The 15,221-nt window shown below is 38.6% G+C and overlaps 1 protein-coding gene across 2 annotated transcripts in view; it reads right to left on the bottom strand.

The window, feature by feature from the left end:
- Positions 1-45: 45 nt before the first annotated feature.
- UBA6 (ubiquitin like modifier activating enzyme 6) overlaps positions 46-15,221 on the bottom strand; it is a 30,753-nt gene continuing 15,577 nt past the window's right edge. For both annotated transcript variants that reach the window (XM_052683213.1, XM_052683216.1), the window contains 15 exons: positions 13,876-14,057; positions 13,300-13,405; positions 12,128-12,217; positions 11,941-12,021; positions 11,213-11,341; positions 10,330-10,381; positions 10,170-10,233; positions 9,474-9,543; positions 8,243-8,314; positions 7,125-7,242; positions 5,992-6,185; positions 4,649-4,776; positions 3,830-3,917; positions 3,396-3,490; positions 46-986 (listed from right to left, as the gene is read on the bottom strand). In XM_052683213.1, coding sequence (XP_052539173.1) covers positions 851-986; positions 3,396-3,490; positions 3,830-3,917; positions 4,649-4,776; positions 5,992-6,185; positions 7,125-7,242; positions 8,243-8,314; positions 9,474-9,543; positions 10,170-10,233; positions 10,330-10,381; positions 11,213-11,341; positions 11,941-12,021; positions 12,128-12,217; positions 13,300-13,405; positions 13,876-14,057 — 1,605 coding nt within the window. In that variant the 3' untranslated portion in view covers positions 46-850. The remainder of the gene's footprint in view (positions 987-3,395; positions 3,491-3,829; positions 3,918-4,648; positions 4,777-5,991; positions 6,186-7,124; positions 7,243-8,242; positions 8,315-9,473; positions 9,544-10,169; positions 10,234-10,329; positions 10,382-11,212; positions 11,342-11,940; positions 12,022-12,127; positions 12,218-13,299; positions 13,406-13,875; positions 14,058-15,221) is intronic.

Raw genomic sequence — 15,221 nt, 5'->3', positions numbered from 1 at the left:
TACTCTTAATTAGGTAAGGGCAGAAAGGCTCAACCACACCGACTATTTTCTCTTTCTTGAAGACAAAGTTTTATTGTCCAAAGTGTTAACTCAGCTCTCCGATAGGGTTCCACTTTCCCCATATTGCAGTTTTCCCCGACGAACAGTCTTAGTGCATACAGTGAACAACTCCAGCTGCCTTGATTTCAGGGAAGTTATGACAATTTACACCTATTCAAGACCTGGCTCCCTACGTTGCCATACAGAGACTGACAGAGCAGCCACTCTGACATGCGGCATCACTTACAGTTCAGAAGAGAGCACCATCAACGAAACAGAAAAATGCATTTGCCATTTAAGTGGATGTTTAAACATTTTGAATGGATTATCTCTCATATGGATGCCAAGTCTGAATTCTCATTTGAGAATGAAGTAACACGTGAAATGGATTTGACATGTTCTTAGAACACCAGGAGTATCATAAGATAGCCATTTCCCCAGTTTTTGTACTCTTCTCTGAGCAGCTCAACTTATACACAAGGACAATTCATTCCGTTCACCACTCTTCTTGCTTTCTTCAGCTCCCCACTAATGAACATAAATCTTGTTTTTAAGGTAAGGACCGTACTGGACATTCCATCTTGTAGAGTGACCAATCCTCCTTTGAGCAAACTAGTTTGAAGATAATGGGAACAGATGAAACAAATCCAGTTTGTCTTCAGCGCAAATCCACCAACTTTCATCATTTGTTTTAATTAAGGCTTCACCCAAAAAAAAAAAGAAAAAAAGGATAGTACCATCTTTAATAGCTGAAAATTAGCACACTCCTTTCAAAACAAATGGTCCTGGAGTGACTTCTGTATCTCTACCATCAATTGTCTTCCTGAACAAAGTAGTATCTCACTGGTGGCCCTGGCAAGTCTTCATCTCCATCAGTCTCTGGAGCAAACGATACTGTCAAGTCCACATACTTTTTGTCAGCTGATGGCTTCACAAGCTTTTGCATCCTACAAGGAAACAAATAACAGTTTAAGATAAAAGAAGGAATTGCAGTGTGAATTGAGAGCCAAATAAGGACTAATTTCATTACCAGAAACCACAACAACAGAGCATGAGGCTTCTTTTAATGTCAACATAAAAGTTGTTCCTCCCTTTCAGCTACAGCAAATAGCATTCTGCTACTTCTGACAAACTTTTCAGCCTGCTAGTGAGCTACACTGCTCACTAGTGCTCAGTACAAACAACAGGAAATGGGCAGTTTCAGATGGGATTCCTCATGCACATGATTTCTCATTGACATCCTACTGAGATACAAGACAAAATTAGTTTTCTGCACAGAATTCTGGTTGGGAAGTAGGATCAAACTCTCGGCCCATCCACAGCGGCAGCTTTTAGTACTTTATTAGGGAGACCCACTCCAGTGCAAATATCAGATGTGCAGTTCTCATGGAAAGTGATTCTGTTGAAATTAAGACTTTTCAAGTCCTTGAATTCTGAAGGTGAATAAATAGGAGGGGGGAAAAGCATCATCTTTAATGACCACAAAGTGAGGTCATGAGATGTTTCAGTGCTGCTTCCCCTTTTAGCTCCCTGTACTCTTATTACTGCAACAGAAGCCTCAAAAGATACTGCTAGCACTGTGAAGTTGCACAATAAATACTTCAAGCTCACTTTCATTACCTATCTTTAGATGTCTCAGAACTACTTTCTCGCTACTTTGGAACACTAGTTCACAAGGCCAGCTCAAATGGCAGCAGGCTTGAAGAACACTTTCATTCTGATTCCCTGTAGGACACGAGAGAAGCATTCACTTCTTACTATAGTTTAGGATGCAGGACAGAAAGCTGCTATCCCTGATGTACTTGTTCTCTTGCAAGAACACAGAGTTAGCCTCTTTTCAGCAGAGGTATTGATGTCACATACATTTGCATGAGGAAATTTCAAGTTACAGAGCAAGGTGATAACCACGTCTCTAAAACCTGTTTCTGAGGCGTATGCTACCAGTGGAAGCTGAAATTCTGAAATGAGATGGTCTAGTAATGCTTGTTGTCATATTACAGAATCAGAGGATCATTTTTGTTGAAAGGGTCCTTCAAAGACCATCTAAGTCAACCACTCCTCACATGGCAAGAACATATTTCACTAGATCAAGTTGCTCTAAGCCCCACCCAACTTGACCTCAAATTTATGTCAAGGGATAAGCTACCCAAGAAGAAAGATTTTAAGCATCTCAAAAACAACAACAACAAAAAAACAACACACAAACAAGACCAGAGTTTGCTGTATATATCTTACAATGCTTTTGGGACTGCTTGTAACAGCATCCCAAAAGAGTGGTAACTACACAGAAAGCTTGAATAATGTCTGGGGGTTAACAGAAATTCTGAATATTATTACAAAAGGCAGCTTCAAACCATGCCTTTGATTTTGTTATACACTCCAGTCAGTCAAAATTACAGCCATGTAAGAAGGAACATAAACAATTTATTTTGAGGTAGGCTATATGCCAGGCACCCTAAAGGTAGCATCAACTTCGGACTCTTCTCCCCATCAAAGTCATCCCTTTGCTCACATGTATACTACTTTCTCTCAAGTAGATCTTTTGTCTCAAGCAGACAACTGATCAATGCAACTATTTACTCAGCAATGTCAGTGAGCACTGACCAGCATATGCTCCAGAAGAGCTATGATGGACAAATTTTGAGCTAGCAAAGTTCAATCAACATATATACGAATCACATCTAGCTACCCTTTTGCAAAGGCCTAGCAATAAAAAAATAATGCTCTGCCCTCATACCTTCCAACTCGATGTGCCCTGATTTCCTATCAGGACACATCACTACAAACCCTTGCAAACTTTTCAGTTTGAAAGGGCTGAAGTGAGCTACAATCTGAAGGAATTACCACAAACTTTAACAGACTACCATAAATCTCAATCTGCAACCAACACGTTCATTCCTTCCTGAATGTCTTCTGCTTTCTGGACTAAGCTGATAAATATCACCATGAGTTCTAAGCCTGATTAAAAAGGATCAGTTTGTCTTATTCTGGTAAAATCAAAGCATATTATTTCTCCCCAAATCGTTTAAAAATCGTTTAGAAGAGTCTGTGTGGCATTAATTAGCAGGTCCATTTCTTGGTATATTTATGCACTGCTGTGTTTCACAACACCGTGATGTTTGGCTTCTCATGCTAGCGTCCATCAGTTAGAGCAGCATTTTGCAAATCTCCTTCCTCAACACTAAGTCAACTTACCTTTTCCTCCAGCCCCCAAATATTCAATTCCCAAATATAAGTAACTAGCAAATGCTTGGGGAGAAAAACACTGCTGTCAGACCCACAATCTTGAGTTATACCGGTCAACACGATTTGTAGGTGCACTCACGTATCTAGATCCATTTTCCAGTTATACTTACGTCAGCTTTAACCTTTTAATGTGACCTGGCATCACAGGAACATACAGCATTTTGACTCCCTGTACAACCATAGTTGGTTCAATTCCGTATTTCTCCTGGAATTCACAAAGCACAGTAAAGGACTGCGCTGACTGCACAGACCAGCAGGTACAACTGATGTTCAGACTACATCTAATGACTGAAAACTACAGATCTCAGGCAGAAAATATGCTAATGCATGGACACTGATGTGTTATTAATATACAATTGAACGAGTGGATTAACAAAGAACTTGGGATGTATTTTACTTAGACTCAACCTCCCATTAACATCAATTTTTTCTAGAATTATTCTGGTTTAAATAATAATTTGACAAATGCAAAAAAGCCAATAATCCCAAACAAGAAGATTCTATCTTCTCATCTTGCATTAACCCAGTGCAATAGGCATCTTACTCTGACAGCGTTTATGAAGTCCAACAGTGTAAAATCCTCCTTTCCATAAATTGTCCACCTGTCCCAGATGGTAAATGATATCCCATTTCTGTTTTGAAGAAAGAATGATTCTTTGTTACTTTAGAATGTGAACTCAGGCATTTCCTTTAACTATATATCAAAAAATTGCTACCTCTTCCCATGATTTGCAGTTTTATCTTAATCTCTTCCCTCCCTGATGCCACTTCTCCAGCTCTTTCACCTGCCTAAGCACAAGACAAAACCTGACTCCAAGTGAACACAGTATTGGGTAATGAATTTTCTGTTTTCAGGCCTGTTGAAAAACAGGTTTTGTACTGACCACATGTTCCAGTCTGAGCATGCAGGATGTTTATTAATAAGCAGGTGACACATTTATCTCATCTAGATTTTTAGAGCCTAGCTACCAACAGCTTCCACTGAAAACCAAAATAAACCCTTAAAACCACTAGTTTTAAAATTAGGACAGAAGTGTTTATCAGCTGCATTTCCAAACAAGGAGTTCTCAAGAGATGCATTATGGGACATCCTTGGCAGTACTGAGAATTTCAGTTACACTGTTAGTAGTAAATGGTTAATGGAGCTGGATAGCAAGCACTAAGTGACCAATCTTCAACCTCAAATATCTGTAACATTTGACTAGAATTTGAATGCAAACTTTGATTCCACCGTATTTCTGCTACACGCACACATACAGCACTGATCTGATTGTGAACTTAATAACTGTACATGTCTTGTGCTTGTTTTCAGTGAGAAATAGCATGCTTCCAGAATATTACCCTCTACCATCATCCTTCCTACCTGATTTCAGTTCTTCTTACTTTAGCTGTTTCTGTGAAGACCATTATGGGAATGGCTAGGTTCAGAAAACAGTTCTTGTATGCATCAGCTGGGTAGCCACCCACAACTTTGATGAGTTCCAGTGCAACCTGCAATAAACAAAAATCACGTGTTTCCTAAGACCAAAAACAGGTGTTGTATCATCAGCACTAATTTAGTTAACAGACCACACAACAATAAGCAATATGCGTTGTTGAGATGAGCCTTTGTACAACCCACAGATTCAATTGCATATGAAGATGCAAACCAAATACGCCACAGAAACCAGCTCTGCTGCAATTACTTAAACTGTTCAGAAATACTCCTTCTGCAGGAACTCCTCCAAACTTTTCCAATTCTAGACACTCCCAACAAAGCATGTAGTTCTGCTGAGGTGCATGGATGTGAACTACTGCAGAACAGATCCTTACTACTCTTGACACCGGCACTCTGATGGAAGCTGTTAAGTGCAGAAAACAAACCAAAACTCTATTATTCCTCTTTCTGGACAATGAGAAAGGAAATCAGGAAAGGATCAGAAACAAAAGCACCGAGGGTTGACTACAGCTAAAACCAGACTGACTTTCTGTACTGCTACACAAGAAAAATTGAAGAATATGTCCCAGTTTTGACCACAGTAGTAGCAGATGTAGTGCTGTGATTTAAATTTAGGAGGAAAACAGTGCAGATACTACACTGAAGTTTGAGTTGTTGCCGAGCAGTAGTTACACTAAATCAAGGTCATTTTAGCCTCTTGTACCATCCTGCCAGTGAGGAGCAGGGGGTGCACAAGGAGATGGGTGGGAATAGAACCAGGACAGCCAACCCAAACTGGCCAAAGTGATATTTCATACTGTATGGTGCCATGCTGAACAATAATACTGGGGAGAGTCGTTCAGAGACTGGCAGAGCACTGGTTGGCAGGTGGTAATTAGGAGTGCAGGGAGAAAAAGGGAAGTGATGTACAACCCTTCTTATTCAACCCTTACCACAACCCAAGAGTTTTACCTTTTTTCCCCTAAATCACTCAGCCAACCCACTGCAGGGGAATGTGCAAAATGGGTGTGTGATGCTCAGCTGCCTGCTCTGCCAGGTTAAATCACAACGAAATCCACGTTTGAGATAAAAGTATTTATTACCTATCAGACTAATAACTACCATTATAGTAGAGATCACAACAATGTATTCATACTGATTTTTAAGCCCGCTTCTTAAATGAGGTTCTGTCAGCGTAGCATTAACAAATATCCAGATAGCAGTTGTTTTAGGCAAAGAACAGTAACTGAAAGAAATACTACATTCACTATTTTTAGAAGCATACTCACCAGCCCTGAAACTGCAGCAGTAGCTGTTGCAATTGCAGGAATAATCTTGCCAGCAATGCGCTTTGTTTTGAATCTATCAGCTGGTTCAATGTTGTACATCTTGGCTCGCAAGTTTGATGCTGCTGTTATGAAATCTACATGTCCGTTACTATCGTCATCTTTTTCAAAGGCAAGGGGCTTCATTTCTAAGTCATCTGTACGTGGGCGAAAAGCAAAAATGATTATTAGAAAAACGAAGGGGTCCTAAGCTTAAGTTACAGGCAACTAGAACTTCAACAGATATTTTTCATGTTCTGGAGCTTGGTACTCAACTTATAATTGTACTTGCCTTTCCATGCTAGAAGGGGAAATTCCCATACCAGCACCTGCCATGGTTATTGTTAGAAGTGAGCAACACATGAATTATCAAGAGGTCGAGAATACTGTTTTCCTTTCAACACCATGAATTAATTTTGGATGGTCCTGTGGATGTTTTTTATTAAACTCTACTCATATAGCTCTTCTCCTATGAGAATTCCCTCTATGAGCTTTGTTCATCTGCAACTATATTGGTATGAACTCAGAAGCATGGTAGACAGAGATTAGGGCTCTCCATGGGGTGGGCCAGAGCTAAAATAATCTCTCCACTGCAGAGGTTTTAGCCCTCATAGCCTACAGATGCACAAATGCAGTTCTTGCACAATGACCTCTTAATGTTACCAAACACAACAAGATTCAAAAATCCACATTTTAACATATCTAAAAGATACTGATGAAGATTATCAGCCTTCATAATTTAGGACAATTTCAGATTGATTCCTGCAAGAAGTAGCTCTCAGCCTTCTCATGCTGAACTAAAATATCCAGCTGTAATCTCAGGATCTTTCTCTTCCTTCAAGTTTAATGCGTCAGTACCTGCTCACAGTTAGCATAGCTGTCCTTACATGGTAACATAGCAGAGAATCATGTAACACTGAATTACGAGATGCCTGCAAGTTTTCAGGTCAAGCCATCAGGACAATTACCTGCACAGAAAGCTTAGCAATCAGCTACCTACTTCTTACAGAATTAAACAACTGCTTTATCCAAAGACCTGAATGCAGTGCAATTGCAAGATGTCACTAAGCTAGAAAGCTAGTATGCGCACTACTCACTTTGCAGAGCTTCATTGGACAGTATAGACTTCTCCAGCTGGAAAACAGCATTTCTTTCATCCTCACTGCTGACTGGAATATGATCGGGTTTTCTTGCAGTTTCATCAGTCTGTACAACCTGCAAGTGCGTAGTATTTAAAGGAATAAAATACATGCACTTTGTACAAAGTAAGTCTACTAAATTTTCTATATTCCCTGCAGTCTTCCCCACCCAGGTATGAGAGACATGGACTTACTAGAGCAAGTCCAGCCAAGAGGCATAAAGATCATTAGGGCAGTGGAACATCTCTCATATCAGGAAAGGTTGAGAGAACTGGTGCTGTTCAGCCTAGAGAAGAGAAGGCTCAGCAGGATCAAAGTATATAAATATTTGGTAGCAAGGAAGTACAGAGCCAGACTCTTAATTGGTGCCCAGTGACAGGACATGGGGATAAAGGAACAAACTGAAGCACTCAAAATTCCACGGGAAACATAATGTTTGCATTGGAATAGACAGCTGCCAGAGATCTTTCCATACATCAGCCACTTTGTGGTTCTATGTCAAAACAGTTTTTTGTTTCATGATGCAGGCATTCACAAGGCAAGTATTAACACTGGGCAAGAAAACATGAAACTACCTTGGGAAACGTTATCTATGACTTTTGAGTGGTAACAAATGCTAACCACCACACAATAACACTTCAGCTATTTTGAAGTTAACACTTAAAAAACAAACATGAAAATAAAGATACTTCCATAAAACTACCTAGAGAGAAATTACAAGTTTTCTCTAACCAAGGATGGCTCTAGAGTTGCTCATGAATCACATTTTTCTACTTTTATTACATAAATACAGCCTTGTATAAACTTAAAAACCTTATTGACTCAGCAACACGCGTGCACTGAAAAAGCTACAAGTCATTTGCACAATCCCCCCCAAAAAATCCACCTTGCAGTTAGCATCTGGTGCACAGACACCCTAGATCGATCAAGCTGAAGCAGTCCTACATGTCCCATATTTGTTTCCCCAAAATTCATTTTGATTCATGTTTATTTCAGACCAGCATTAAAGCACAGAGTAGTGGAGATAAGCAATACTGTGTGGATTTTGTTTTCTGGAAACTTAAAATCATACTTACTTTGTTTGAAGGTCTGAACTCTGGTACCTCCACAGACGAAGTTATCTTCAGAATAGTTTCTTCTGACAAATCCTATTATTGTTTTGAGAAAAAAAAAAAAAAAAAGATTTCAATTTATATCAACTGAAAAAACCCTCTGCAAAGAGACTTTGTCTGCAGGACCATTTAAAAGAATACCAAATATGAAAATAATCCCAGAAGCAAACAGTGGTGTTTCACTGAAACATCATCACTGAAACTTCAGATGAGGTTTACAGTGCACAAGACCTGCAGAGGAATGAAGTGCCTAGCACTTAGCAAACTGAGCCAAACTTATACCTCTGGGAAATCAGATTACTCCTATAGCCATATCAATATGTAGAGGCAAAAATTTATTTGTACAAAATGTCAGATATGTATGAAATATAGCATGATAGCTGCACTGACAGAGATGCATGTAAAAATAGGTATAAAAAAAATGAAGTCCAAGCATTAAAAAAACACAATACATTTTATGTGATGTTAAAATGGTATGTGTTTGTCCAAAGAGTACTGAAAACAACTGGAACACTCCAAGACAGCATAAACACTTGTTATATTTTGATTTTTGCCGTTTGCAGCACAAATGGCAGGACAGTTTTCCTGGGAATTTTGCTCTGCAATGCACAGCAAGTCTGACTGGCCTGGCATCAGCCTTACTGCACAGCACCTGGATGGCATAGCTCTGTCCAGGGTCTCTTAATTGCACATAAGGGAGCCTTACTTGTGCACAATACTTGAAGTAGTTAAGGACATAAGAAGCAAAATGTAAACACGTGACTTGCAAGAAGATCCAGTTAGACAAGACAAAGGCTAGCATGAAAAAGGATAAGCAAGCAACAAAGCAGCTGTAAGTAGCAAAAATAACAACTAAAATAAAAACTCCTCAACAACATTCCTAATATGCTTAAAAAATGCCTGAAAAAGATCTTTCAATGCAGTTATTATATTACATAGGAAAAGGTCTGTCAAAATAAGGATTTACGACTTCAGAGCTTACTGAAAATACCTAATCTGAACTACTCCTGCATTTTTCTGGTTTGTAATTCAAATCAAGACAAATATGTATAAACAGCTGCTGAATAACCCATGCTGACGGGCAGATTAAGAATCATTTTAGTTTTGCAAAGGACAGGCAACCGGATGCTGGATCAAAACTGTAAGAGTATATACTCAGGTTATGAAATAAGAGCACTACTGCAGTATTGATTACCTGTTCTGTGAAAGGAACACAGTACACCGTAGCCAAGAGTTTTGCTGCACTCACAATGAAATCATAGTGCCTAAAGTGGAAGATAATTTTTAATTTTTTAAAGTTTCAATTACCCACATGCACATTTGCAATTATATTCACAGAGATCTTGCAAATATACACAGAGAAAAAGAATTTCTAACCTTCAGAGCCCATTGACTAAAATAAAGATTTTGAGGTCCTCAGAAGTCTTCCCCAGAATTGACATTTTATGAGTGTGAAGTTATTTAATGCCAGGATTAACTGTATTTTTGTAACCCCTGCAGTCAAGAGAGCAACTACAAAATCTTACACAACATTAATGCATGCATAAAAACCTTCACCTCAAAAATTCTCTGATACGTCGGAATGATCTCAATTTTCACCCACACAGAGAACGAGGAGTGTTTCTTTAGTCACACAGTAAACAAAACCTGTTGTTCTAAGCCTTTTCATGCTAGGTAGATATTGTCAGAACTTCTCCTAGCACCCTCTGATCTCATGTCAGAGTTAAATTACCTGTAGTAAAAGTTCAAGATGGTTCACTCAGTCTGCCACTATATAAAACTCTGCACTAGTACACATCAAATTATCAGTCCAACTTGCAGTGCCATAATGCCACTGCTCTACTATGGGGTGAGCTTCACAGGGTATTTTAAAATGCAGAGCAATACTTACAAAGGATCATTAAAATCAAACTTCACTGGGAAAGGCGGCCTCTTTGGTGACTGCCAGAACAAACCTGGTTAGAAGACAGAGTTAAGATGAAGTCGTACAACAGCAACACGTGGCACGTGCCATGAATTCACAGGAGGCACACAGAGGTGTTTGCACTTACTTCCATCTTTTAACCGTGTATCAAGGGGAAATGAATGAAGAAGCTGAAGAGCCTAGAAGGAAAGACAGTGGCTTTAGCAGTTTGTCAGGCAGACGCAACATCACAAAATCAAAATCTCCTTTTTAGTAATAACGTGAAATCTTTATACATCTTTTAAGGCTCTCCAATATGTACCACAAGTCTTAAAGAGTTAAGAAAATCTAAGACCCCACCTCTCACCTCGCCAGTCCCAGGTCCAAGCAAAATAATACAGTAAGCAGAGTGTTTCCCCAACCTTATCACACCTACAGGATTCTGGCATACAAATTCACAACTGGGAAAGCAACGTTTTCAAAATCTAACAACTGTCATCACAACACAGATGTGGTACTTTTTTTAATATACACTTCTTTACCACAGAATTCCCCCCATCTTCCCCCAAACACACTTGAAGCAAAACTGTGGATCACGCTTGAAGAATAAGTGGCCCATATTTCAGCCAACCTTTCTTTGATAGCTTTAAGAAAAATCAAGTATACAAATACAAAGAGTTGAGTAACACAAAGTCTAGTGGGAGATAACGCAAGGTACTGTACTTTAGTAAAAGATACCTAGTCAGTTGGGAAGAATGCCAACAGAACTGCATGGAGAATCCTAAATAGAGCTATTAGGAAATAGTTAATAGAATAGTCTTAAAAAAAAAAAAAAAAAAAAAAAAAAAGAAATCCCCCCCCAAAATCTCTACAGTAAAAAGAGGTGGGGATGCAGTAGTTTTAGATTTCAAGCAAAGCTTGTTATTAATGAAGAAGAGAAGGAAACACATGCAAAGACTTGGAAAACTATTTAAGGGTACCATGTCCCTGTCAGTCCACAGGTGCCCCATTTCCACACCCTAGTTACCTACCTTGTGGCTAAAATACTTCTCAAACTTTACTCTCGCAAGCTCCACACACTGAGTCCAATTTCGGGGTCTTCTGCTGAGTGTTTTAATAACATGAAAACAGCCTTCTAAACTCTCCCCTGATTTCATTCTCTAGACAGAAAACAGATAAACAGATACAGAAAAATAAACAAATATTTAAAAAGATTAGTCACAAAAGTCAAACAGCAAGTATGACCTTATTGAGTCGTGGGTAAAAGGAAAGGGAAGGTTGCTTTGTGAACATTAACCTTCATGTGATCCCTTCCCTATGGGTTCTCCACAGAACTGCTGTCCACTTGTTTTACTTCCAACTTCCTTGTCCAAATGACCATTAGCCATTATAGACACAAACAGATAAGTGTGTAAGTCTGATCTATTAGGTAGTCAAGTTCACTCAGAAGTACATCTTCCCTTCATTTTTTCCCAGCTGACTGCACACCTGTATGATACTTACTGTTCTTGCTAACAACCCCTCAGTTTTTAATTTCTGTATCGTGTACAGAATCCCTGCGCTACAGAAACGGGCCACATACAAGACTAGCTCTTAGTGACAGCAGAAAAATCCCATGAAACATCACCAAACGCCTTGGCCAAATAAGTTTTCAGAAAATATGAACAAAAGAAAACAAATCGTACTTAATATAAATGGAAACAAAATGCTTAAAGCATTAGTTCAAACTCCAGATTTTACCCAGGCAACATTCTCCTACCTGTAAAACTTCCTCTGCAGATGGATAGGTCTGCCAAAACTTGTTAAACAATGAAGGCTTGTGAGAAAACAAACTTTCAAACTAGAAAATAAAAAAGAACAACATGGCATTTAACACCAAGTACCTCAAATACCTCACCTTCTCAAATACACAGTCATTTCAAAAGCCTGGGAACTTATTTCATTACCTTATCTCTTGCCCACTGTATTGTATGTTCAATGGCAGCTGGAAAAGACTTCAAGGTGCAAAAAGGTATTTCCTCTTCTGGTGGATCCCGCTATATTTAAGGGGAATTGTTTGTAAGGGAAGGCTTAATAAAGTTTATTACCAATGATAGGACCAGGAACTTCAAGGCTACACAAGTTTCCAACACCACTATTATAAAATACAAGGTAGCTCATTTATGCCTAAACAAAGAAGGATAAAACAAATTTTGTTTTATGAAGAAGCATCTGAATAACACAGGAAGTAAAACTCAATCCTAACACACAAAGAGCAGGAGTAATTATCAGCCAGTTTATCCAAGGTGTGCAGCTCACATTCACATACACTTGCAAGGTAAAACCACCCTGTCTCACAAAGCCTGAAACATTTTTTTTCCATGGACTACAGTAAAGCTGTAAGAATAATCAACATCAGTGCTGCATGGCAAGTGTAGCACTTTCATAGGAACTTAAGTTGTGGAAGACCGCAAGGGTTTGGGGGTAACTTCCTCCCTCTCCATTTACAAAGAACTGATATGCATCTTCGTACAAACATGCAGACTAATGTCTACTACTGAGACTTGTGTTTCTCCTGCCTGCCTTTGGAGATAGTATCACCAAGAACAGAACAAACAGGCAGAAAATACCTCAAAGAAAGAAAACCACAAGCAAAAAAACAGCTTGCGTTCTTACTTTGAAGGGAACTTTGGGGGAAAAAAATACAGTCAATTTCTTGTCAAGCACTTAAGTCATGCAAGAAGGAAGTCCTTCTTTGGCCTTATGCAGTATTCAGACCTTATTCAAATGAACTCAAATTTGTCTAAGGCATTACTTCAAGACTGTGAGTTACATTACAAAATTTTCTCCCTCCCCCTTCAAAAGAGGGGATAAGATTTCTTTCATCATTCATAGAGCTTTTAATTATTGGCCTAGATGTAATCACCAGGTAGGTAGAGGGCACAGTACCACCAGTCTGCTCAAATTTTATTTCTCATGGAGCTTTTCTTCAGAATCCAAGGAAATAATTACTTCCTAATAGGACTGATTCTGAACAAGTCAAATAAGCTACTTATTTTACAGATACATAAACAATTGGAGAATCATACTGTACCACTGGATGAGCTACGGCAAAAGTTGGTAGTCATAAACAACTTACGTGACTATTATATGACTCTGTCAGATGAGGCACGACAACTTCTGTGTGTCCTTTTGTTCCCATGGTTCCAGAGTCTATCAGAGGACGCAGGTTTGCTACACAACGACTGATATGAAAAGACAGATAATCAGGATACAGAGTTATCTCTACACCTGCTTTGCAGACATCACCGGAGCACAACCCAGTCACTAGGGACCTTTCAGATCAGTAGAAAGCTTAAATCTCAAGAACAGGTTAAATAAGATGAGCTACTTCAAGTTATATCACATCACCATAAACCAGTGCCAATCTACAATTAATTTTATAAGCAGGGATTTTTACATTGAAATGTAAGTACATATTCCCATGCATAAGTAATTCAATCTGAAGACAGCTACACTTGCAATGAACAGGGACATCTACAGGTAGATCAGGTTGTTCAGTGCCTGTTGTTTACATCCTGAATATAAATCCCTTCCTCCTCCCAGTCAGCAATCTTGTCAAAGGAGCAGAGTAAATCTGAGTGAAACACTATCAAATCTTTTAAGTAGTTGTAATCCAGTGTGATTAAAAACATAAAAACAGAGGTTCACCTACCTATCAATGTATCTCCTTGCTTCCACATTGTCCAAAGCAGTCACAATCACATCTTGCTTGGTGTAGAATTCATCACTGTAAGTGTTTTCAGTGGCTGGACAAACTTTATTAATGTATGAATCAATTTTTAAGCAAGGATTGATGTTCAGAGTTGCTTCTGCTGCAGTATAGCTTTTAGGTTTCTGAAATATATACACATAAATGCATATATATTATTAATATTCTGATATTAATAATAACACACCTGGTCACAAAAACATCGCTTTCATTTGCTAATCACACAATTCACTTGAATAAAAATGCTAGAATGCAAAATATACAATAAAAGAAATTATTTACTTACATAGCTCCTTCACATGTATTTCTCTTAGGCTTCATCTTCTGTTTTATTTAAAGTAGTGCATAAATGGCACAGCACAAACGTATCCAGGAACTGAAACAGATGCTGCATACTGCCTTTCTTACTCTCGAAGCATTTTAAGAAAGGTGCAATTCATGACTTTCAGTGGGTAAGATTGTTACTGCTACTTTGGCTGTGCAGCACAGATACCAAATATATATGAACAATTTCACTACAGCTAGGGGTCCCACACAAAACCAGTTTCAAAAGCCAAACTGAAATAGAATTCTCAACCTACCTGACGCTTCTATGACTTCAAAATACTGTATTCAATTATCTACAGATCAGCACTAAAGACCACCACCAGAACTCAGGACAGCGTGGCTTCTGAAAGCTTGCAGAGTTCACTTTCCATTTAACTAACCATCCAAAACATAATTCATTCCCAGATTTGCCCAACAGACAGGAGGCAAAAAATCCATCCACTCGATTTTGGGCAGAGGAATCCTTTTTCCCTACTGCTGTCAAGGTTGGACAATCTTTTTTAATTCTATGCCATGTTTGCAAATAAAGGGATATTCTCTCTGCTTTTAAGGTGTAAAAAACATTCGCCCCTGATACTGAACATATTATTTTTTTCCAAGGTATTTACTTGCTTGATAAAGACTAAATTAAGACAAACCATAGCATCTAGCTAACACTTAAGTCAAATTGTATTGTTAGTAGTAGTAGCTCAAGAAAACTTCTACTACTGCTGTCTATTTAGTTTATTCTCCCTGAATTTCAATGGTATAATAGGCATATTAATTCATGGTACTTTCTGATGCACCACAGCATTTGCAATCTGATTCTTTCTCTGAACAGTTGAGAGATTTCATCAGTCAAAGACACCGATACAAATCAAGGTCAGATGAGTTAGGTTTACTCAACTGATAGCAGTGATAATGCCAACATAGCATAGCTATCATTTAAAAACATACTGGACTCCATTACAGCTGTTCTCTGG

This window comes from Tympanuchus pallidicinctus, unplaced genomic scaffold (genome assembly GCF_026119805.1).
Source record: "Tympanuchus pallidicinctus isolate F22 unplaced genomic scaffold, pur_lepc_1.0 scaffold2, whole genome shotgun sequence".
Lineage (NCBI taxonomy): Eukaryota > Metazoa > Chordata > Aves > Galliformes > Phasianidae > Tympanuchus > Tympanuchus pallidicinctus.
The sequence above is the reverse complement of the archived record's forward strand: the minus strand, read 5'-3'. Positions and strand labels throughout refer to the sequence as shown.